Source organism: Micropterus dolomieu, linkage group LG10 (genome assembly GCF_021292245.1).
Source record: "Micropterus dolomieu isolate WLL.071019.BEF.003 ecotype Adirondacks linkage group LG10, ASM2129224v1, whole genome shotgun sequence".
Classification (NCBI taxonomy): Eukaryota; Metazoa; Chordata; class Actinopteri; order Centrarchiformes; family Centrarchidae; genus Micropterus; species Micropterus dolomieu.
The window spans coordinates 16,199,652-16,225,875 of record NC_060159.1 but is presented as its reverse complement, the minus strand read 5'-3'; the positions used below and the strand labels follow the sequence as shown (position 1 = coordinate 16,225,875).

Below are 26,224 nucleotides of genomic sequence, written 5' to 3'. Positions count from 1 at the left end.
TGCACGTATAAAAACAGCTTTTTATATTAGCACTGTAATACATTAGTACATACTGTATCCCAGCATAAAATTAGCCAAGCTTTCTTTGGTGTTGCCCTGGTAGAACCTAATGCAGCATAAGTATGGAGGCAGACATTGCTTTTGGACTTGCTCCTGGATGGGGCGGGTCCTTCGAAGTCGGTGAAAGGGTGGAAGTTAAGATCTTTTTAGTCAAACAGTCAAAAAGTACTCCGAGGACATTTCATGAAAATATAAACTTCTCTGCCTTCTGGAAATGTTGTGTGCAGTATGCTGTGAACTCCCTCAAGGCTACTCCTTGTGACAAAGTCTATTTTCAGTGCATGAATAATCAGCTTTGGTAGCCTAGAAGACTGTGACGTCCAATTTTGGGTGATATTGATGGGAGCTTTTTTTTACTGTTGTCTTTGACTGTAGATTTGCTCAAGATACTTTAGTTTCCCTGAAGAAATGGTCACTTGTAACAATACTTTTTGTATCTGTGTATTTGTAGGACATCCAGGCTGAGATTGATGCCCACAATGACATCTACAAGAGTGTGGACAGCAACAAGTCGAAGATGGTCAAGGCTCTGGGCAGCTCAGAGGAAGCCGTGTTCCTCCAACACAGACTGGATGACATGAACCAACGCTGGAGCGACCTGAAGGCCAAATCTGCCAACATCCGGTCAGTAAAACCTTACCCAATACTTACAAATAGAAATGTTTTTTCCTCCAGTTATTTATGCTCATGCAGCTCAGATTGCAGTTTTCCTCTCTTTTGCTGCTCTCAACTCTGGAAACAAAAAAAATCATCTTAGTAGAAGGTCTCGATCATAGCAGTGGTTCAAGCAGGTCTCTGCCTTAGTTTACTTGTTTGATCAACCAGTGAATCGCACATTGCAGAAGAAGCAATTAATTCTCACCTATCAAATAAGAAAACAAAAGAACAAAAAGGAAAGCTTGAGAACTCAAGGCCACTATACTCAACAATACGTTGTACTCTGCGATTAACTCTAAATATATCTCCCTTGCTGGACCATAGGACAACTGGACCGTTCCACGATCTCAGGTTCATAAAAAGAAAATGTAGTCATATTCATCATGGAACATCACTTACATGTCTTTAATTCATGGAAACCACGCAGCACGTTGTGGCATATTCATGTGGGTTGTTGTATTTCCTACCAGCTGCACATGTACAGTGTTCCACATGTCCACCATGGATCATAGGGGTAAAATACAGCTCCAGACAGACCTTAGAGCCACCGCAGTGGCACATAAACTTTTGAGACAGAGACAGCCAAAGCCTTGGCATAAATAAGACTGGCGATGGGTGGGGATGTAGAGCGTGAAGAGAGTGAAGGTGGAAGTGAAGTTGACAGGGCCAGATGGAGATGTTCAAACATAAAGAAGAGGATGGAGAGAAGCAGTACTGGAACACATCAATGCTACAGGGCAGGGGGAAAGGTTAGAAAGGCAGAAGAGAAAGCCGGGGGACATTAAAAACATGGTGCGGGGAAAAATTTAGCTGCGCAAAGAGTTCGTTTTGAGTGGGGGGTGGGGAAAGGGAGTGAGTCAAAGTCAAGCAATGCAGACATAATAGGCTGGACTTGTTCCACAGGAAGACAAACGAGAGAAAAATAGACAGTGAGAGGTGTGTGTGTGTGTGTGTGTGTGTGTGTGTGTGTGTATGTGTATGTGTGTGTGTGTGTATGTGTGTACGGTACCGTGCTTGTTGATTGTATGCAGCCCATTATTCCTTAATTGCAATACATGTGTAATTACGGCTAAGTAATGAGTGGCGATAGGAGGTCCCTGCACACTGTGTTCAGATACATTATGCCCATAGGAGAAGAGAACGTGCTTATTAATACATATTGCATGCATGCTACCACCCACACAATTAGCAGCCAACTGTGTTCCCTCTTACGAATGACATTTATTTCAGAAGGTCAGCAACCTTTCTCAAGTGGGCAGAGATCAGGTTTTTACAGGGGTTTTAGTAATGAAGGGTTTTTAGTTTCATCTTTTATGTTTTTATAAGTTTTGAACCTTTTATATAATCAGCATCCTAAAAATAAAAGAATATATGTGGCTTTACTTCTGTATAAATACTGATATCAGCCTTTGATAGGTACTAATTCTACATGTATGTTACTGCAAACCTGCATGGACAATAGTGTATTATAAAAACGAAGATACAACACTATAGTACAGATGTGTCCCTTGAATAGATAATTGATTTGTCAGTACAGGACTGTATATGCTTCAATGTATGAGCAAGTATGAGAGAAATTGCATACAGTTTAATAATAGTTCAAGTGGATGGTGTATGTTGGCAGAGCCCATCTGGAGGCGAGTGCTGAGCGCTGGTCTCGTCTGCTGGGCCTCCTGGAGGAGCTGTGGAGGTGGATCTGCATGAAGGATGAGGAGCTGGCCAAGCAGATGCCCATCGGAGGAGATGTCCCCACCCTGCTGCAACAGCAGAACCACTGCACAGTATGTAATGTCGCCACAGGCAATGTTCCTGCCACGCTGTGCAAGTTTTATCATACCTTTTCCTTCATTGTGTTGTTTTTTTTTTTTTTTTCAAGTTACTGAGTTGACTTTTTGAGTTTTCACAGAAGAGTATATTTCTCTACTCTCTCTCTGTGAAAGTATTAAAGGCCATACTAGGCATTAATAAGGTTTTCATTTATTTGACCTCATTTGACCTCTTTTAAAGATATTTCTGTTGATTCATTGTGATTTCAATTCCCGCCTAGCTCCGCCCATCTTCAACCATAGCAGAGATCTCAAAATAAGTCAGAATAAATGTGAGTGGGTATGCTCACTCTTGTCATAGTAGTACTCACTTGTTATTATAGGAAAAGCACAGGTGTTACTAATAACAATGTAAGCTGTGACAGTGAGCCAGCATGCACAATAGAGGACCTTATTACATTATCTTATCTCAGTTTAGGATGACATTTAGGATTCGTGGTATTAAAAAAACATGTTTTTCTAACTGCATATAGGATAGGAATTTAGCTACTACAGAACCCTCCTAACTGAAGAATTTCCTAAGTTAGGATGACATGTGCTAAATTCTAAATAACTGCCAAAAATGGCAGCACCACTGTTGTTAGGTTACAATTACATTACATGAAGATGGGGAACAACGTGAACAAAGTCTACTCAAACCATATTATGGTGCTTTACATTTTCCAGACAATGTATTAATGGGGATATATCGACCGCCAAGATGAGTCATTTTGAATTTGATTGACATACTATATCCGTTCTAATCTCTATCCTGGGCCAATAATTTGGAAGAAAACTTCCCTAAAAGGTGGGATTTCCTCTCCTCCACCAACACGATTAATGCCTCCAACTCATTGCTAAAACGCCTGTCTTTTCTTGTCCATTATAGCAAGCTAGCTAGCTGGTGACAAGTGAAGTGTCAAGGATACGGGTGTCATGTACATTTTAAACACAGATACAGGCCCGACAGAGTGCCGATTTAAGAATCAAGTTTACAGTTCTATTTATGATTTCTTAAATTAAGATAAGATACGAGGTCTGAGATAGGATAGAACACATCAGTGAGTTTAAGAAATGTTTTCCCATCTTGTGTAAGTTAAGATAGGAGAAGCAGTTGGGAAGTGTTTCAGGACCCTGAAAGTAGGAAAGTCAGTCATCATTCATTGTATTATTTACACCTGCACTGTCCTACTGTGACATGTCAAAGACGTCTCCCATGAAAACAAACCTAAATAGATAAAAACAGTCATCACTCAGGTGGTTATAGGACAAATTACCTCACAGAAGAAAGAAATGTTGCACGCTTTACCTATACTCGGTAATTAAGCCGATCAAAGTTGATAACCCAGGCAGCTGATTTACAGTATTTTATAGTGCTGTTACAAGTGTTCATTATACAGTTACTGTACTCAGTTTATACACATCTGCTGAACAGTCAGGACCGAAATCACAACAAAGTGCTGTGACTGTAAAGCAGTAGCAGGAATCATCCTGACATTATTAAGCATTAGGGTGGTGAGCACGGTGGCTACAGTAAGTAACTACAGATTGCATCAGTCAAGCATAACAATGGTTAATCAGCAGCAATGTTGTTACGGTCACTCAGCAGTATCCATGCATTAAACTTATATCAGCACAGAGTTAAAGACCAATATCAAAATCACTACTACACAATCAGTGCTGTTGTTCTTTCTGCTTCATTCTTAGAATAATTTATACCACACTGTATCATTTATTCTAACAAGCAATCAATACCTTCATTGTGCCGGCCCGTTCACACCTTTGTCATCGCTGCTATTTGTCATCTGTGTTCCCCACTGTTTTATTTATTGTAACCACTGGTTATTGTGATAGTGCATTGGCGTGTAATTGCTTTCAGATAGATGACTCACCCTGTGGCTACTGTTTACTCCCAGTCCGCTGGCCGCCACTACTGTTGATGTTGCTCTTGACATCGTAATGCGTTTCTCCGCAACCCATTCACCACACTGCTATTATGTTCCCCAAAATGCCTTGAGAGTAAACACATGTGCTGTCATGCGGGGGCACAGGATCACAGATATACCCACACACACACACACACACACACACACACACATTCATTACATATGTGTTAGGGTGTATATGAGAGACCTACATTTAACAGAAGCACATTTGTTTCTGTGTGCATACAGTATGTATCCCTGTGCACATGTTTGTGTAAGGTTTTGTTAGAGTTTATTATTATGTAATTGTATGTATTACATTTTAGTCATACAATACTAATAAAGCAATTATGCACACAGAGACAGAATCAGCTTCCAGAAAAGTTGAAATGAGATTGGTCAATTATAAGGAGGTGAATCTAACGTATCTCAATACTAATACATGGAAAGAGAAGGAAAAGAAAGAAGAAAAAGGGAAAGGAATGTTTTGAAACTTTAGGACTACAAATCCCCATCCTAACCCTCGTCTGCCCAAAACAGGGAAGAAAGGCTTTAATATAAAAACAATGTGCTTGGTGCCCGAGTGGGGCAGTTGGCATTGCCTGACAATCAATTTCTTGGCCGCTCTAACACCTGCTAAGTATAGTCTTTTAATGATTTGATGATTCATCATTTAAAAGCAGAACAAGAGTAGTTTTCCCTAAGATCATGATTAAAAACGTAATAATGACAGATGTGTGTGTGTGTGTGTGTGAGAACATACCCGATCCAGAGTGCAGAAAGTACGATTTGGCGATGATCTGTCCCTCATTATTTTGTAGAATCAAGGATTCAATATCTGGGTTCGCATTCTGTTTTGAGCCGTTATATGATGAAAACTATCCAGGTTGTTTAAAACGTGTCCTCTGAGGTTTGAGAGGATGTTGAGGCCCTCTCTGTGTCTGACAGAGAGCAGAGACAGGCCTCAACCCAGCGGATCAGACAAGGCCCATTAGATAAGGAATGGGACTCAGAGCACACAATACCCGCAGGAGAATACAATCTTCCAGCATCTCCACTTTTTACCTTCCTTTTCTCATTACCCTCTTTCAGCTCTTCTATCTCGTTTTCGTCTCTGTGGTGTCTGTCTTGCTGTTGGTCTCCTCCTCTTCACAGTCTTTCTTTCTCTTTGCCGACCACACCACACCATGCTCTCTCCAGTCCCTTGTTCATCTCCAGGTTTTGAGCTTTGAGATGCTGAAATGGGAACTAATGGCACAGTGGAGTGGAAGGCACACTTTTCATTTCGACTGTTATATTTTTCCCTTCACTTCCTTCTCCTCTGTCTTCTTAATAGATTGGCCTGGAGGTCTTGCCGACCCTGAGAGGGATGAGTGGGCTGAGCAGCACAAAAAGCTGGGGCTTTGAACACGTCATGCTCTATTACTTGCTTACACCGCCACACACGCGCCAGTCCCCTATGCTCATGCATACATACACTCACTTCAGTCACTCAGTGATAACACACACACCAGCTGCTCTGTCAGCATGATGGGAGATGTGTATAGATATATGGAAATTGGTATCTGCGAGGTAGGGAGGGCTTAGAAGGGCTTGAAAAACCTTTCTTTTTTCCCTTTCCCTTTCTTTCTTGAAGGGTTGGAGAGATAAAAGAGGAAGGCTAAGCCACTTAGCCCAACAGAGAGCAACGGATATTGCTGTTATTAAGGAATCAGAGGGAAGAAAAATATGAGAGGGCAGTGGTCCGAACAGTGAGAGAAGAAAGTGATGGACAAGAATCGGCAAACAGAGGCAAAGATAGATTGCAAGAAAATAGGAAGCATGAGGATGAAAAGAGATTTGTATGTGGAAGAAAGGAGGTTAGTTTTGCAGCTGTTCATTTGGCAAATCACAGGGGGAATTTGAAAATCAATCAAAAATCAAATCAACTTTGTCACATATACTATAATGATATATGGGAACGTAGAGAGAGAGGGAGGGTTATGGTCCTGTCTTTCTTGAGTGACTTGCTCCTCTGTGTATTGATCTGTGGCTGTGTTTTTCACTGCCAAAGTGGCCATAATAGCATTTATTAATCACACATTCAATTATCCACTAAAAAGGCCTTCCTCAGCATCGTCAGCATTAACCTCGTCAATCTGCTCTATTAAATTAACCACTTTTAGATCTCGGAGTGCAAGGGAGCAAGCGCTTATGGGCATCTTTCAGCAACAGTTGGCTTTTTCCTCTACATTGCCAGGACAGTCCAGCCTGGTCTTTTTAAACTCTCCTCCTATTCTGAATGAATAAATATGAAGACAAACGGGCAACGTGTGATTCTATCTAAATTTAAATTTCATTAACTTTTACACAGTTAAATAAGGCTCAGTATGCTTAAGCAACATTCAATTATCCTGTCTAAAGTGAGGAGAGTCTAATAATCTGCTACTGAAACCATCTTATTCATTGTGCCTGCGTGATTGATTAGCACCATTTGCACCTGAACGGACAGGTCGTAAAGGAGAATGAAATGGATTAAACTGGTGCGCCGGGCTTTACCTTATCTCTTTGGGAAGGAAGGGCTTTTTTTAAAAACTCGCTTTGAGTAACTTTTAATTGTTCTTTCTCCTTTTTTGCATTTAGTGCCAGTGACGTTGTTGGACTTGTGTCCTAAAAGTCTGCATCCGTGCTTGCTGAACGCAGTTTTGTTTTAGTTGAGTCAAGTGCATATCTTACAAAATGTTACAGCTTTATTGTCCACTTTAGTGGAATATGTTTGCACTACACCTCAGCATTATACAACATTACATTGTAACATTAAAGCTGCTATAATCAATGTTTTTCTATTCACAATGGCTCAAATCACAACTTGTATGTGCTCGCTAAGATTAAGCCACTGATATAAATCATCTGACTTTGAAGTTCCCTCCAGTTGTATGGAGTGTTTTTAGTGTCTTTTAGGGCATTGTTTTGGTTTTACAGCCCCACAATTGTACTGTTTTGGTTTGCTGTCACCGCTCTCATCAGCTGCCTAAATGCCACATTAAGCACCATGTTTGGAAACCAGCTGCAATCCTTTAAACAACCACTAGGAGGAGCAGTGATTATCAAAGCTTAAACGGTTACTGCCATAAGACTGCTGTGGCTTCATAAGTTTGCTGTTGGACATTTTGATTAACCCAGTGTGCCTGAAATCAGCTGTTCTTTTCGTAGTTGATGTGTATGAAGAAGTGTGCTTCCCACACAAAGCATACTTTTAATGGAGTGCATGTTATCATATGAGAAGGTTGGGAAATTGTTATGCTGAGGCATTTTGTAAAACACAGATTGTTAAAAATCGAAAACAAGCTACTGCACACTGAAATGACTTTTGTGAGCAACACGTTTCGCCTATGGCTTCTTCGGGTTCACACAGTGAAAATTACAAAAAGACTCACAGGGGTGCTAAATTGACACTGTGTAGGTCACATGATCAGTGAATTCCATTTTTTCTTAAGTATCTTAACTTTCCCTGAAGGTGAAACTGAAAATAATCACCGGTAGATTGTTGTATTAAGCATTAGCTAATATAAAATATAGATTACAGTTTATATTCTGTGTAATGAAAGCTCAAAGAGAGGTTATTCCATTTAATGTTTCAGCCGATTAAATGCCCGATCATAACTTGTCATTGGGAGCATAGATTTAGATTTTAGGTAATGTTTTGATGTGTTGTCGAAGTCGGGTGACAAACTGAACAACATATAACATAAACAAAGACATGAATTAGTGAATGAACTGTGTGGTCAGTAGCAATAGTGATCAGTGACAATAATAGGGACAAAAAATCCAATGTTTGAATTTGCATTGAGAATGATTATTATTATTATTACCCTATAATTATTATTTATTATTATAAGCAAATCATCAGCTTCAGTGGTCTAAAATCCATGTAAATAATTGCATTGGCAGCAACACAACATTGTAAAATAAACATATCCAATGCATAAAGTAAAGAAAATAATATAATAAAATAATAATGTTGTGTCACTGAAGAAATGTATGTGTGCGTTATTTAACTGTGCCTTACTATTATATTTGCTGCAAAATGGTCACAAGGTTGTTTCTGACAAATGCGGGTGTGGGGATATTTTAGTTATTCAAAAATGGCCAAGGCTAGAAGCTGTAGATTAGTAAAACATGTCAGAGAGTATGACTTCAAACAACATCCACCTATTGGTAGCTTTTAGCTATTTCAAGATAACAGTGAATGTTCAAAAGTTCAATCATTTGTGTTCACTACAAATACCAAAAAACAGTTGCGTATTAATTATTAATTTGTTGCTGGCGAAGAAGTTAGAAGGCATCTTGGCAGTTTGCAATTTCTTTGGATGCGAGTGAGCCCCTATTGTGAAGGCTCCTTGAGTCTCTGTCAGGTGCTTTTCTGATGTTGAGAGGTGGTATGTTGTAGTGGTCCTTTCAGGAGGCTTATTTATTTTCCCGGAAGAAGATGAGGGGTCCGGTAATATTGCGAAAAGGCTGAGATAGCAGGGTTTTGAGAGTGGGAAGAGGGATGTTTGGCAGAGCTCTGAAAGTAGCTGTGTTCTGATGTTATCTTGTCGCCAGCACAGCACAGGGCACACGGTGATAAGAGTTTTCTGTGCTACTGCGGCCACACACCACACACACATACACAGATCCGGGCGCAGACAGACACAACCAAGGTCACTCATAGCTACAAGATAGATGTCCTAGGTATTGTGTGGCTGACAAGTGTCCTTTATTCTTCTGGTCTTCAGCCCAGGCCTGACCATATTCTAATGTGCCTGTGCAAAAAAACTATTAAAAAGAGTAAAGTGAAGTGAAGCCCGCCCCCTTTTATCTTTGACATAGACGGCCATGTCTTATCACTCATAGGCCAGCTGGGATTTGCTATGAAAAAAAAAGCTTTTTTCCTAACCTGAAAGCTGTACATGTGTTTGAAATCTACCGCTCATGTTCCCCCCTAAAAAGTGTGTCCCTGTGTGACACTCTGATAATGTGAACTTGTTTGAGTGTTAGGGAAAGGTCTTTGGTGTTGTCATCTGTCTGAAGTGCAAGTGTACCGAATGGCTGGATGACAGACAGAGAGTTGTCTGTTTCTGAGGAAATTACTTGGCACCTCTTGTGTTGTCATTGTTACAACCGTCTGTGGCTTTGTCTTAGTCTGTTTTGAGCCAGTTAACACTGAAGGATGATGTTTGGCGGAACACTTCTTTCATACATGTCAACATTTATTGTAATAGAGAAGTAATATACAGTATCTCACAAAAGTAAGTACACCCCTCACATATTTGATTATATCTTTTCATGTGACAACACTAAAGAAATTACACTTCGCTACAATGTAAAGTAGTGAGTGTACGGCCTGTATTGCTGTCCCCTCAAAATAACACATCACACAGCCATGTCTAAGCCGCCGGCAACTAAAGTGAGTACACCCCTAAGTAAAAATGTCCAGATTGGGCCAAAAGTTGCAATATTTTGTGTGGCCACCCTTATGTCCTGCACTGCCTTAACCCTCTTGGGCATGGAGTTCATCAGAGCTTCACAGGTTGCCACTGGAGTCCTCTTCCACTCCTCCATGATGACATCACGGAGCTGGTGGATGTTACAGACCCTGCGCTTCTCCACCTTCCGTTTGAGGATGCCCCACAGATGCTCAATAGGGTTTAGGACTGGAGACTTGCTTGGCCAGTCCATCACCTTTACCGTCAGCTTCTTTAGCAATGCAGTGATTGTCTTGGAAGTGTGTTTGGGGCCATTATCATGTTGGAATACTGCTCTGTAGCCCAGTCTCCGAATGGAGGGGATCATGCTCTGCTTCAGTATGTCACAGTACATGCTGGCATTCATGGTTCCCTCAATGAACTGTAGCTCCCCAATGCCGGCAGCACTCATGCAGCCCATGAGACCATGACACTCCCACCATTATGCTTGACTGTAGGCAAAACACACTTGTCTTTGTACTCCTCACCTGGTTGCCGCCACACATGCTCGACACCATCCCTTCAACCTCTGCAGCAATGCTGGCAGCACCCATATATCTATTTCTCAAAGACAACTTCTGGATATGACGCTGAGCATATGCACTCAACTTCTTTGGTCGACCATAGAGAGGCCTGTTCTGAGTGGAACCTGTCCTGTATGGTCTTGGCCCCAGTGCTGCAGCTCAGTTTCAGGGTCTTGGCAACCTTCTTATAGCCTAGGCCATCTTTATGTGGAGAAGCTTCTTAGTTCTGACTGGTAGGAAAATCCCAGCTATTTAACCTCTGTGGGGTCATAATCAAGGTGATAATTACCGCTTGGTTCGTTAGTGTCTTTGGCTGTTGTAACAACAGTCATTGTGGTTGTTGGAGTTACTTGAGGCCAGGTCTGAATAATCCTCGTTGGCATTGCACATGAGGCCAATGTCAGTGTTTAATCAATGTCCTGGGAAGAGATGAAAGAACAGCTTTGATGGGAGGGGTGGGGAATAAGTGGTGTTTTAGCCCTTCTCCTCTGTTCAGTGATGGTCTTTCTATTCTAGTGTAAACAGCTTCTTTCACTCCTCTTTTGAACCATCTTTCCTCCCAGTCCAAAATTTGTACCTCAAAATGTCCCTCATGTGACTCCAATGACCACAATGAATGTTGACAACAATGTTGATAATCACTTAATCGTTTAAGGAATTTAAAAACAACAATTATCTAGTAACAACTTCTCCAATATGGTGATTTGCTACTTCTCTCTATTTTATATAACTCTAAATTGAGTAGTTTATGACAAATAAGAAATTTAAAGAGGTCACTTTGAGCTCAGGGAAGTAGGATGGGCATTTTCCAAATTTTCTTGACATTTTATAGCCTAAACAATTAATAGGTAAATTAATAAATTAGAGCATTTGCGAATGAAAGTCATTCACAATAAAGCAAACCCTTTCTAAAGCCTCTAACAAATTTGTGAGTGCAAAACAAAAAGCCAATGAAAAAGCAAGACGTTGGTTTCTACTGGTAGTTGCCCCTCACAGCTTAGCTTCGTTTTCTTATCTCTGTTCCCCACACATACCTCTTTTCCTCTTCCTCAATCACCTCTCATTTAGTTTCTATCTATCAAGGTCCCCTCTCTGAGCTACCTGCCTATTATGTTTCCTCCATGTGAGCTAGGAGGAAATCATTGGAACGGAGCAAACCATTTATTAGCAGAGGTGATTTAATTTGTGTTCAGCAGGATGCTCCATTTCAGCATGAGGGTAAATTTGTCCGTAGGAGGCAGTGTGAAATTGTCTTTGCGGTGGGCTAAACTTAACTTTTATAGAAACTTACCCCTTGAAATGAGCTTATTTTATTTTGAAACTAGAACAAAAAAGGTGTGTGTACATCTCAAGGCCGGCGAGGAGACCCATCCTCCTACACTGCTTTCCTGTCCGTCATCTTCTTATCTCTTCAGATGGTACTGCATAGACGATCCCCCTGAACCCAGCATGTTGTCATCTGCCACTCCGTAAATGTTGAGGGCAATTTTTGGCATCTGATTTTCGCTGCACTCGTCTGTTTAATAAGTCTGATAGGTGTGAGACTTATATCAACGCGAGTTGTCCCATCTAATGAACTTGCCTCACAGCATCTTAAACTACATCACCTCTTCACAAAGCAATCACACACTCCGATAGGCATTGAAGTCTAGTTGAAACAAGCAATGAAGTCCCCGGGGGTCACACTTATATTAAAACAAGAATAATTATACCATTACATGCCATGCCCACTCCCTCTATCAAGTTTTATCGCCTGCTGTGAGCTGTGGCGAGGCTGACTAGTTGACATGAGGTTAAGAAAAGTGTCCTACAAATTGGCTGATGAACTTTTAGCATCTGTTTTTCTGTACTATAGGGCCTTGAGTGTGAGGATAGCCTTATGCGTGTGTGGTAATTTGTCTTATCGCAGTGTATATGTGGTGTTGCTGGCCGGCTCTGTAATGATAATTCCTTATATAGCGCCCAGCAGCTCACTTTATTCTGCGGATCACTCAGTTAACACCAACCTTAAGGAAATGCCCGGTTTGACCCCATACTCTCGCCTTCAATCGCTGCTGTGTTCTCAGAGGTCTCGCTCCCGCTGACACTCCGAACATAGCTGCTCTCTCGCTCTCACCTCTTGCTTTTCCTCTTAATAAGGGAAGACTGGGCAGAGACTGTGTTTTTTTTATGCAGCAATCGCCTAATTAGCCGTTGAGAGTGTTGTTTATCTCTGAACATGAACACCTGCTCTTGTTCTTTGGTTGTATATACGCGTGTGTGACCGCGAGTTAATAATAAGTGCCTTTTTCATAATATATTGAAAGTCGAAGCTGATTTAACCATAAGTGGTTGATTCCGGGCGGGGGGGGGTGTACAACACTTCATTCGCAATACACCAGGTTCATTTGAAGTTCACTGTCGCAGACGAATCAGGAGACACGAGTAGAACATACCTGCAGAGGAAATGCATTAATTACCCCTTTCAAATTTTCTGTTAAAATTAAACTGCTTACAAATGCTCTCTCATTGCAGTGTCTTGTGTATGCTTTAAAGTTATTGGAAAATCTTTACTGTCTTTTCTCACATGCATCTGTTTGGGTCATCACAGAGTATTAGTATTAAATTGAATACTAATGACTGCTTTCAAAGAGAACAATTTCTGATGTCATGAATTACAGGCTGACACCCCTTTAACCCGCTGCTTTGCGTTTTTTCCCTGCAGGCGATACGGTCAGAGCTGAAGGAACGTGAGCACTTGGTGGTCAGTACTTTGGATCAAGCCAGGATGTTTCTGGCTGATCAGCCAATCGAGGGTCCTGGAGAGCCACGCAAGAACGTGCAGCCAAAGACTGGTACATTTGCAATCTCCTTAAAAGCCATCTATATATTCATGTCAGTGACTGGAAAAGAAATAGAAGAGTTTTCTATTAGAAAGCTTTCATCACACTTTACTCTAAATTGATGTAAAAATGTTAAGGCCTTATTCTGAAATAAGAAATGTTACTAAAACTATATTTGCAATATCATTTATACTCCATCTTAACCACTTTTGATGTTTTCTCTGCTTGCTGCTAAAATAAAATGGTGGGGGATGAGAAAAAGTGCTCTATACAGTAAATAGGCCGTGATTTGAGACACAGCCCTTAACATCACACAAAAGAGATGGTCGTGAGTGATATCTGTCTCTGTTTAAACCAAATGTAACATCTTATTTGGCCCAATTTTAAGGTTAAGTGCCCTTAAAACACCATTCACTTTAACCTGAACTGGTAGTAATACTAATATCTAACAGAGCACTCAAGAATTAAATATTCACCGACTCATTCAGCATTCCCTCTCTGTCTCTGTTGGATGCGGCAGGAAAGTCTTGGTTAAGTCAGCACATTTCCCTTCAAACTCAAATCCTACTGTGTAAATAATTAAACCAACCCAAGGGGCTTTGTAGGGGTGTGGCAGGACTTCAGAGTGCATTCTGATAGGCTTGTTGTCTGTGATCTTTGATACGGATATCAAAGCGTCGCCTCGTTGTATAAATAGATAAAAAGCTGATTTAAGATCAGAGGCTGCGCTTGTTGTTTAATCAGAAGAAATGGGATTTCTCAGAGTGACAATGTGGCAAAGTCTTAACAACTTCATACCTTGTCTTTGTGTGTATCTGCATGAGGTGCTACCTGCAGTATGTCTCACATTGACTTGTGTCTGAATGTATGCATGTGAGGGAGTGATGGGAAAAGAGAGAGATTGCAGAGGTGCAACAGGTGAAGAAGTCACTACCCTGGAGACAAGACCTTAGAACTCATAAAATCTGCTCGTCTTCCTTTTTAGTTAAAAAAAAAAAAGGGTGTTCGGGGGGCAGTTTCTCTTTTGCTTTTTTATTTTCCTCTCTGTGTACCTCCTCAGATATGTCACAATTATCATACCCCTACCTTTCCTGTCTTCTCATTTCCTAGATGCTCTGTCTCAAACCTTTTTTCTGTCTTTTAGTAACTTTTGTCATGCCTTGACTGCCTTCACTTCCACCCTCACTCTTTTATTACCTCACTCTACCCTCCTCTTCTCCCTCGTCATCTTGAGTTTTACTTATTTGCATAAGTTGAAATCAAACAAAGCAAATACAAATAATGGAAAGTAAGGAAGAGAGGGAAATGGAAATGCAGGAAGAGAGGGAAATAGTCAAGAAAGGCTTATTCAAACCTAAAAGACCAAATTAATAAAACACAGGTTAAAGCCTTTTTTAATCATGTTCTGTATGGTTTTAAGGAAGATGTCATTTTAATAAAATGTCAGAGCTCCATAAATTAGGATCCTTACACCTTCTGAAAATTAATGGGTGAAACATTTGGGAAAATGTCTTTCTAGTTGAATAAGAGTCTGATATGAAATAATGTAGGAAATTTATTTCTCTCATCTCTGAATTGTAACTTGTATATAAAAATATATAATTGGAAAACGTGTTTCAACAATGTACTATTAGTGAAATGTAATAAGGTGCATGAAAACTGTCTTACTTATCTCTTAACCCTTCTTTTTTTCTCTCTTCCTCCAGACCTCACCCCAGAGGAGAAGGCTCGAGGGTTGGCCCGGGCCATCCGCAAGCAAACGGGCGAGGTCAGGGAGCGGTGGGAGCGTCTGAAAGGACACATGGGTGGCTGGCAGAGTCAGGTGGAGCGAGCCTTGGAGCGACTGCAGGAGCTGCAGAGCTCCATGGACCAGCTCGACCTGCGGCTCACGCAGGCAGAGGAGGCCAAAGCTACCTGGCAGCCTGTCGGGGATCTGCTTATCGACTCTCTGCAGGACCACATCGACAAGACCGTGGTGAGTCAGAGAGACACCTTACGCGTCGTAGTCATTGAGACATCAAGTTAGATGTGACACCCCTCCCATCTGTACATTATTACAGCATGCAACACCGAATCAACCTGAATAAATCTCGTCTTAACTTGCAGGATCTTATATAAGGTATAAAGTCTGTCTGTGAATTGTCTGTTTAACTTGTAAATCGCTGATTTAACAGTAGCCGAAACACATCCACGATAGAAGCAAGTGCAATAACGTGAGTGAGACTCGGTTGTGAATTCTCACACGATTTGTACACTCCTCTCTCTTTTTATTTTCGGAACAAAAAGCTACCTGATTTGATTGTGCACTCGGTTTGATGATTCTGTCTTGTTTGTTTGCAAATGCTACTTGTCAAATTTGAGGATGTCTTTTCCCAAGGAGACCTGACCAAGGAACAGGCAAACACATTTAGTTAACAACTAGGAACAAAATGACAGCACGGCGTAATACAGTAAACAATAAATTAAAATGTGGAAAAGGAGAAATAGAGGACAGAGGAGAAACAGTGGCCCCAATAATAGCCACATTATGGTTCACAGGGTGCATGAGCAAAGGCACCCCCTTCACTGTTGGATTCATTTGTTGGTCTATTAAACTACCTCACATCTTAATGATTGCCTCCCCATGGTATGGACAGTCTGGCCAATTATATCTCTTAATATCCATGTCATGTAGGCATCCACTTTGAATATAACTGTTAATAGATTTACACATTAATAGATTTTGCTGCAGCGGCGGCGTTGCATTTATATTGACAGCAACATTGGAGAATTTAAATGCAAATTATAGCACATCAAAACTCAATGTATAACTTGATTTATCTCAGGTTAGCGATAATGAGGTCAAGACCATAAACAAGAAAAAAGACAATTAAGTTTGAAATGGAAGGTAACTGACATTCGCTGCAACAGGAACTCCGGTATTGCTTGTGAAAACACAAACTTCATGATTAAGTTTGATTAATTATCCCGCAGTTACAATATCAGTTTTTCACACTGCAACAATATAAACCTTTCTGTGTAGGCCTTCAGAGAGGAGATTGCCCCTCTACGTCAGGACGTAAGAATCGTCAATGAGCTTTCTGCAGAGCTGACACCGCTGGACATCCAGCTGTCCTCCACTGCCTCCAGACAACTAGACCAGCTCAACATGAGATGGAAACTACTACAGGTAGTTTAAATTCTCCTGAATCATATGCAGACATTAGAGCTGACATGATTTTCCACACCCACTCTTTATTGCTCTCTCTCTCGGGTTCTCTGCCACATTTCTTCCCGCAGCATTTTGTCCACACTTGCCGAATTAATGTTGTCTTCAATATATCTTGATCCTCTTTCTCCCTGTTCCCTCACTCTCTTCCTGCCTGCCTGTGTGTTTTTTATCTCTTCTGTCTATCTTCGTCTCCCTCTCGCCGTGCACATGCTGATTTCACTTTGTGTCAGCCGAACACACAGGGGACTGAGAGTTGTCCCTCCACCTGTGTACCTGTTTTATTTGAACACGGCTCTGTGCTCTCAGCAACACTTTGTCACTACACATCAATAGACACTCTTCTCACAGAACAGCCACATTCTTGGCTTTATACGTACTTGAACATCTTGGTCTGATCCGCTGAGGGGAGTCGCCCCGTCTTTCTCAGAGTGGAACGTGTGTCAGCCCCTAGAGGGAAAGTTGTAGAGAAGTCTCTTTACAAGTCATCAGAAAGAAAGAGAAGTGAAGTTATGTTGGTTGTGAATTATGGAGTGAAATCCTCTATGTTAAGTTTGTATGAGCACAAGAGCATACTAGTTGTACAACTAGCATGAGTACGAGTTGTGTCGGTTCTTTCAGACACAATCTCTTTATCAAGCGAGTCGATTGTCCTATTTCTTAATTTTTATTACCCTTTTTCCTCATCAGGCCTGTAGACTATTTATATTAATGACGGACTCTTTGAGCCTTTGAGGTCCTTTGACCAAGCTGGCTGTTGATAACCAGTTGTAGGAGGAATGTCACCACCCAGCTGTGATGGCATCAATTTGAAGACACGGTCATGGAGACATATATTTTTGCAGACTTCATTTGAAGTTTTTCTTGTATACATCCACGCGGCATCATCGCTGTGGATAAATGAGTTGGGAATGTGGCCAGAAAAAAGCAGGAGAGAGACTAATGTGTTGAGAAATAAATGTAATAATCTTGGAACCTAAAGTCATCCCTTTTGAAATGTGACAATGCCGCAGAGAGAAACTGGGTAGCTGGGCTAATTTGTAGCCTTGTGATATTTCACATGTACTGGACAGACACCCACTAATAGTCTTTCTGCCTGGAGAATGACCATAACTCAGAGGAGAGCAGAGTTTCAGTGGACGCAAGCAGGTCTCTCCGTTGTTCGCTCTTTTTATTTCCTTCAGCCTGCAGGAAGGAGACGGCCTCGCTAATAAGCCAGGTCTGACTGTGTAGTTTAATGATTTGGTTTTCATATGCAGACAGCTCCCATCTTTGTCTCGGTGGGACATAAACCATAATAGCCATTAGTGGCCAGGAAGAAACTGATCTATCGGCCTTTCTGAGCCTATTTCCAGGATCCCTGTGTGGACAGCTGTGATCTGGCTGCCATAACGCCTGAGGTGTGTTTGTGTGAGTCTCAATATTACAGACTGCCAATACTGTCCTGCTAGTCAGCCTGATGGAGCAAAGCAACCCCACACATTGGGCACAGGTGCACTGCCTGAGAGGTCAATACGCAGCTTTCACAGGGGTACAGGAGTGAATGTGTGTATGAGATTGATAACTCAAAGCTGTATGAAGCTTCACCTTTCACTGAGTGCACTGCATGCAACATGAACAGTCGATCTAGCAAAATTTATAAGCAAGCTATCCATTTGTTTCTGAAATACGGTTTTGTCATAGTAAAGGTAATATGGAGTGTACAAGGAAACATAAATCCACCATATCTTTGCACAGGAAGGTTTTAAGTCTCATCTTGGTTTTGATTATATTCAGGATATGATTTTTACATGCGACATGAGACACTACATGATTCTGATACAGGTTTTTGATCTGTGTGTCGTACCAACTTGTTTTTGACTCCTCCATATGCTGCTGTGCTGGATTTGGCTTCTCCATCTGGAATTTCAAAAAACAGCGTATCACAGTATATATGTGTAATAAAGAATTATTAATTTATTAATTTTGCCCATTTACCTGACACTGATCAAGAATCTGGATGAGACATTATCATGCCATAGTATCCAAGTTTCTAACAGAGAACTCCAGCTAGCATAATTGGATTTTTCCAATTATTTATTTCTCCTCAGTTTAACTAGTTCAAACTGATTTCCAGTCCAATTCTATATCATTTTTATACAATGCAATACATATTGGTGAGCTGCTATACGAGGTAAATGACCTGGTATATGTGTGCAGTATATTAACTTTATACTCAGTCAAGATACATATGATACATGATATATCTATACCTCCAAAAGAAAAAAGTTTCCTGAGCTTGGGGTTTTACAGCAAATCCCCTTCCAACTTAATTGCACTGAAATTGAATTCATTCCAACCATGACGCCAGCGTCAACCACTGTAAAGTTCTGTTTCGATGAGTGCAGCTTTCAGGACCACATCTGACTGTCTCCTCTCCTGTCTGTGTGTCTGCTCATCATGCAGGTGGCGGTGGAGGACCGACTGAAGCTGCTTCAGGAAGCCCACCGAGACTTTGGCCCCTCCTCCCAACATTTCCTCTCCAGTGAGTACAGAGCCAATTACCTCTCCTGGGAAATTTGAAAATTTGGGTGGGAGACTTGGTTTGTTTCCACTCAGTTATGCTGTTTCGCAACCCCTAATTTTTTCATGTCCCATCTTCCAGTCTTGAGCCGTACGCTTCACAGTCATGCGTGCTCAGTGGGTATGTTGGGTGTACGTGCATAACCATGCACACACAATTTGCAGACGAGGCGCTTTACTCTTGAATAATGCAAGGCTTAATTACAGCTCTCCACTGTCTCCCTCTTCTTTCACCCTCTTTAGGGTGGTCATTAGCAGAGAGAGAGTGGAAAAGAGAGAGTTGGAGACAAAGCTAGAGAGAAAAGACAAATGCACTAGTGTGAACATAAAACAAACCAGCCGCTCTCTCTCTCTGTCTCTCTCTCTCTCTCTGTCTCTCTCTCTCTCTCTCTCTCTCGTCATTTCCTATAATCATACAGTCATTAGCGTTCTTTCTGCTCCACCTGATTTGCTTTGCTGGCTGTCAGACAGAGAGACAAAATGGACGGTGTGTGATTCATAGCAGGTGGTTAAGCTCGGCCGCTGTGTCACCAATAGACGTGAATTTACCAAGTAAACCCAGCTGAGAGCACAGCTGCTGCACCAGACAAAACAGCACTCTGTCTCTTCTTTCATCTTCCTGGCACTATGACACTATCTACTCTATCACACATTCTCTCTCATTACACTAGTAGCTTAATATTCCCTCAGGGATCAATAAAGTACTGCGTCCTTATCTTGCCCTATCCATCTCGTATATCTCCCAATCTCTCTTAATCTCTTTCTCTTACTGTCTTTTCATCTCTCTATCTGAGCGTAGAGCTGTGTCAAGGAGGAGGGACAGTGGGCGGGTGATAAATCAAGCAACATTTCTGTTCCATATTGCTCTTGAGCGCTTCTCAAGTCTTATATTTGGCTGGTTTTAACACTGTATCTGCTTGTCATTTTTAAGATTTACTTGGTCTGTCAGTATTTATTGTCGTCTTTCATATCCAGGATTAACATAAACCTGGCACCTTTTTTCAACAGGAAACAATACCCATTTCCTTTTTTTTCTCTCAGTTTCATGCACAGTAGGAGTCTTCCTTACATAGCTAGGCTATGTTATTATGGAAGTGGTCGATGTGAGAATTATCTCAAGTCAAGCTCCAAACACTAAATGAATTACTGTACTGCATGGTAAAACTGTGCAATGTTTATTAAGATGGTACAATTTTGACCGCTTGATTATTTGTCTCCCTTATTTGTCTGCAGCTTCAGTACAGCTCCCCTGGCAACGTGCAGTTTCTCAGAATAAGGTTCCATATTACATCAAGTAAGTGGCAAGAAATTGCATTGATAGCCATCTTTGTGTCCGTATAAATGTATGCATTTTGTGTGTGTGTGTGTGCATGTGTGTCGGCATGTGTCAGTGATTCTTTTGCATTGGTAGGCATTCAAGGCAGAGCGGTCAGGATATTGTGTGGAAAATGCTGTTGCTTTAAAGAGCACTTCCTTTTTTCGGTATGAATGCCTAGCTCCTTTATTCTCAGGTTCCATTTAGTTGCGTGTGTGTGTGTGTGTGGCCAATGGATTGTCTGTTTGTTGTCACAGGGTGGATGTCTGTTAGCTGTGAGCACCTGAAGCAAAGACTGAAATGTCAGAAAATGAAGAAACAATGAAAGAAATTTGTGTAGCGTGGTTGAGTTATTTTGTATTCAGAGATCAACGTTCGACTTGGATTCATTTTGGGACAACTGTCGGGTCTTGATCCTTAGGTTTGGAGCCACTGTCCTAGAAGTTTGATTGACTCTACTGTGCGAGTTTATAAAGATAGCTGCAAAAGACTTACTTCTTGAAAATGCCTTATGAGTCATTTATGTCTCATTAAAGTTAATGCAATCAGACCAAGCTAAGATATACTGTGTAGACAGGTTGCCGTATGATCTTTGACAACTTTAACTTATTATCTATCTTATCAAGATTTAGAACTGCTATATCTTCCTCAAGGTAGACCCAAATATGGGCAGGATGGGGCAGATGGAGTTGGATTTATCTTGTGTTCAACAGTGTTGTGAAACAGCCCAACATTTTTTTCTCAACCTTTTCACATTAAAGCTCTGACCTCTAGTGACCTCTCACACACAATAACCACAAATGATCATGTGGCTTTTGTTCCGTGTGTATTCTGTGCACGTACATCATTCATTTTACTGCCAATTAAGGAGCTCCTTTCTGCCGATTTGCTCCTGTGTGTGTATATTAAAATTCAAACTCTTTCACCTGCACATTTCTCATTCAGTCCAACATTAGCTCTTCCTTTTGAATAGGTAATACCTGGCTGAATCCCAGGACAGCTCACACACTTTTCTAATCGTGACTATAGCAACTATAGCTTGACGTCTTGCTTCCCATTCTAATTTTTTACCAAATCAGGCCAAACAGCAGGTTTCTTTTTAAACAGGCAGAGAGAAGATCTGTGTTGGTAGCAAACCAGACAGCTTCTCTGCTGTTCAGGAAATGTCAGTTCTGAAAGTTTGACGGACCTCATTATCCACAAATCATGTAACCGTATGTCAGTAAACTGCTGACTAACCAAACCTGAATTCACCCTCATTTTTGGCTGGTGGTTAGAAAAATCTTTGGGTTGCAATTTCAGCTATCATTTGTCAGTCCTGCTTTCTTTGTTTCTCTCTCTCTCTTTTCCGTTGAAACAATGTTACTGCCTTACTTTGTTATTTAGGATGATAAAGTGGGTGTACTTTTTAAGGGTGCCTCCCCTTAAATCGCCTTGTGCCCTAAGGCGAAATGTCACTGTCTCAGTTAAATTGTCAAATAGCCATTTTTCAAAATAAATCTCCTTGTTCCAATGTCCACAGAACAAACCACAATAAAAACATCAGCTATGAAGATTTATAGGTCTAGTCTTCTCCCAGTGATGGGCTAAACTCTAAAATGTTTTGATGCAACATAAAACCAGCAAGTTCAAACAGTTTTGTTTATTGAATCATATTGAAACTTTTTGAGATCATTTGAGGGAAGGTCAAGATAAAACGTTTTAAGACAGATGATAAAGAATTGAGACAGAGATGGAGTAAAATAGGATTTAGACAAAGAGAGAGGGGGAAGGACACCTGTATTGTGTTTGAGTAGGCAGCTTGGCACAAGAGATGAAAGGCAGGGACAGGCAACGACTCGGAGGACGGGCTTATAACTTTAGAGTCAACAACAGCCTGTGATCGCAGATGTGCCCAGCCAATGAACCTGAATCCGCCCACTCACACAAACAAAACACATGTGCACAAGGGCATTCGCTCAAAACAATACATAAACACACGCGCATTTAGACACACAAATATCATCACGCTGGCAGGGAAACGTTCACACACACACCCAAAGATGCATATGAACTCCAACTGGAACCAAGCTCAAACTTGCTAACCAAACACACACACACAGACCCAATTTGAGCACACACACCATATGTTCTGTTAGTGCCTGTAGGTTGGTTGGACCAGGTTTTTCTTCTCCAAGGCGGCTTTCACATTAACCTTGAATTGCCTTTCAGAAACAAGAAGAAAGAAACCATTCCTCTTTCAACTTTTAACTCAGTGTGTGGCTTTTCTTTCATTTTATAATGAAGACAGTCTGCTGCAAACAGTGCCCTCTCCAGTTCTCCCTCACACACAAATATACATACCGGCTGGCGCACACTCATACATACCCACTTAATTTGTAGCTTCAAAACTGAACTCTAAATCCATCTCCAGTACTAATCACAGGTCGCTTTCAGTGCCGTGACATCTTTGGGACACCCGCATAAGTCTTTGACACATTCATTTCCCCCAAACTCCTCCTCGTCTCCCCTTCCATCTCCTCTGATATTCTGCTTCTTTTCTTTGAGCTGACAAAGGGCCCCTGATTAAAACTGCTCCTTGTCCACCCCCTGCGGTGAGGAGTTCAAGAGACATATTGGGGGGGGAATCAAATGGCTTCACTCAAGTACTGTGCCTGCCGCCTCATGCTGGCAACCTCACGTGCTCTCCCATTTCACCCATTCTGGCACTTCTGGGTGGGGGTGGGGAGTGTGGGCTCACATGCCTCGTAGGCTTTTCGAGAGGAAATATAGCGTGACTTCATCAAATAGATGATGAAGATTAGAGAAAGTCTCTTCTACATTCCAAGGCTTTTCTGGATGTACTGTCTATATTGTAGTCAGGAAATATTTGGCAGGGTTGGTTGTCCCTAGCTTAACAGACAGCCTTTGTATACACAAGTGGACTCAGTGTGTCTTTGTTATGTAGGCGAAATATAGTTGAACAAAGTTTTACAAAGAATCTAAAGCTTTTCAAACTCTATTTCTAAAGCAGAATAGTGGTAACTTTGGGAGGGAGGGGGTTAATGTTTTAAGAGCAAAGAGGAGGCTAGAGGAGGAGAGCTGAAAGCCAGACAAAGACAGAAGATGTCATGTGGTGAATGAAGGCACTTATCACCTGTCACATACACTTCTTGATAAGTCTAGCAGGTTGCTGTCACCAAAAAAAAGGTTCCTGAAATATTCCTCTTGCTTACCCTACTCAGATATTTGACTTATGCTGTCTCTTTGGATATCCAGATACGCAAGTAATCATTCATCCACACACTCATGATTATTCATGACGCTCTCTCAGTGTGTGACAGTGAAAAACTCCCAGCAGCAAAGAGAAGTGTTGTGCAGAAGTGTTGGCTGGTCTGCAGCCAACGGTTTGATGGGATACGTATTCCATCAACGACGTATCACAGAGGGATTTTGTTATTGGTTATGGTTAATTATGGAGCAGAAGAGAAGAAGTGAGTAATTAGTAAAACCACTTTAACCTTCTGCTGGACTCTACAGCTGCTGGAAATGGCGAAGCTACACTGAAAACGTCGAAGGAAATAGCAATTATTTTTGATAAGCTTAATTGTTATCGTGGTGATCTGTTAGTCTGAGAAGGTCAGATTCTGCGTGGTGGTTTCAGCAGCCTACTTAGCTCCCTTGCTGGGACAGAAATCTCATAAAAACACATTTTAAAAGGTTATTTCCCCCCCTCTCAGTAACCTAGTGAATACATAAATTTTATCCTTCCTCCGCCTTCTGCAGTATCCCCCTCCTGTTCCCATTTGATTTGTTGATGCTTAGTCTGAGATGTCATTTAATGGTGTTTATGAAGGAAAATGTCAGTCATCTGCGTCATCCCCAGACACTCTTGCTCACAGTTAGAAAAATCATGAAAACCACCATGTCTGATAACAGGCCACTTTAAACTGCCACGTTTCTATTTGAATTTACAGAAGATAAGAGGTTTCCTATTTGGGAGATACATGCCAATGAATCGTTGTCGGATACTTTGCCAGATACAGAAGTTTGCTCATGTCTATGATGTCTGCAATTAACTGCAATTAAATTTTCTTTATCGATTCAGTTTTTTAATAATTGTTTTGTCCAAATAAAAAAAAAACAGCGTAAAATGCCAATCACAAGTTCCCAGAGCAGCTCTACCCATACATTTCACATATCAGAGACGCTTTCAAATATCAGCCAGAAAATCTCAGTTTCTGTCCCGTGCTCTTTAATATTCTCTGATGCCTCTCCTGCCGCCTATGAATGTTTTCTTCTGTGTTATCTAAACTGTAGCAGCTTTGTAGTAAATGTGTCACCAGTTTGCTGTTTTTTCCTCCTACAGGACAACAAAAAGATTGCTTAGGCATTACAAAGGGAATGTGTTGAAGGGGAAAGCATTGAGGACAGTTGAACCTGACAACTCAGTTTTCCTTATTATGGCATTCATGAGCTGTGGAAATAAGCACAAGCTTCCTAATCTTTTTGTTGATGGAAATGCTGCCTGCCTTTTAGTGTGCGCGTGTGTGTGTGTGTGTATACATAAATACTATTTATGTTGTGTAGTGAGTTGATTGTGTGTCCCATTATTGTGTTAGGTCTATCTTGACATACACTTGACATAAGTGTTGCCTGCGCAGATGTGAAAGGGGTCATCATCTGTACAGCCATTGAATAGTGATGAACATCTGTGCACAAGGAGGGCTCCTTTCGTCCCCTCCGCCACCTCAATTCACTGTCAGCACTTGACTTCATGTCCTGCTGCCTGTCAGCAGAGAGTAAGCCATCGCAGAAACCACAGGGGAGCCTCTGCATTCATAAAGCAGACTTTTCTTTTAAAAAAACATCTTCCAGAAATCCTCTCAAATATTCCACACAGATCTGAGTGCAGCTTCTGACAGTCAGGTGCCTTCTTGAGACATACATGCGCGCGCGTGAGTGCACACACGCAGCCACATCATGGCCAGCAGAGCTCAAAAAGATGCACTGATTGGCAGCTGCAGCTTGAGAAAAGAGACTTTGCTGTCCTGTGTGTGGAGGCAGCCATGTTTGATCAGTTTTAGCACACGGGTCTTATTTTATTCATTTTTGTGGTGTTGGTTTTTCAGTGTTGTTCGTGTTGTTTGTATGTGTGTATTTGTGAGGCTTCTGTCTGAAGCAGAAATGTAAACAAGGAGTTGAGACTTGTCCTCCTTATATTTACGTCCCATGGTGTTTAGAAAGGCAGATCCTGTGGTGATGAGCAGGATTCACAGTACATGTCTATTTGTGTTTGTGTGTGTGTGTGTATGCCTGTTCTTTCATTCAGAGGAGCTTTTTCGATCTCTGGCAATAAAGCAATTGACAGTGTCTGCACGCGCCAAATTATGATGATAATAGTGATGTTAGCGTGTGCGCTGTTCCAAGTAGGTGTTCCTTTGCCAGGTTTTTGTGTCTGCTTGTGCTAATTTGAGTGTGTGTTTTTGTGTATCTTAGCTTTCCAGGTAGTTCTGTCTATCGGGTTGTATTTTTTTTTTTACTTCTGTGATAAGCACATACAGACACATACAAGTGTCAGTATCTGTGCGTGTGTGTTTTGACGTCAGTGGCTCCTGTTCTGGATGTGTGTCAGCTTATGTGGGTTTTTTTGTGTGTTCCTCAGTCTAATTGTTCTCCTCTGTTGTTGTGGTTTTCAGTCACCAGACACAGACAACCTGCTGGGATCATCCAAAGATGACAGAGCTCTACCAGTCACTAGGTAAGACACACACACACACAATTACACACCAAAACAATAGAAGCGAGTTTCATTTGTAGTGGGGAAAAATGTAACCGCAGTAACATTTCTGTCCAGAAACCCTGTTCCTGTCACCCTGGA

At 41.3% G+C, this 26,224-nt stretch overlaps 1 protein-coding gene across 6 annotated transcripts in view; it reads left to right on the top strand.

The window, feature by feature from the left end:
* Positions 1-26,224, top strand: part of utrn (utrophin) — a 192,022-nt gene that overhangs the window by 116,831 nt on the left and 48,967 nt on the right. For all 6 annotated transcript variants that reach the window (XM_046061226.1, XM_046061229.1, XM_046061228.1 and 3 more), the window contains 8 exons: positions 512-684; positions 2,342-2,498; positions 13,162-13,291; positions 14,986-15,254; positions 16,302-16,448; positions 18,933-19,011; positions 20,283-20,343; positions 26,043-26,104. In XM_046061226.1, coding sequence (XP_045917182.1) covers positions 512-684; positions 2,342-2,498; positions 13,162-13,291; positions 14,986-15,254; positions 16,302-16,448; positions 18,933-19,011; positions 20,283-20,343; positions 26,043-26,104 — 1,078 coding nt within the window. The remainder of the gene's footprint in view (positions 1-511; positions 685-2,341; positions 2,499-13,161; positions 13,292-14,985; positions 15,255-16,301; positions 16,449-18,932; positions 19,012-20,282; positions 20,344-26,042; positions 26,105-26,224) is intronic.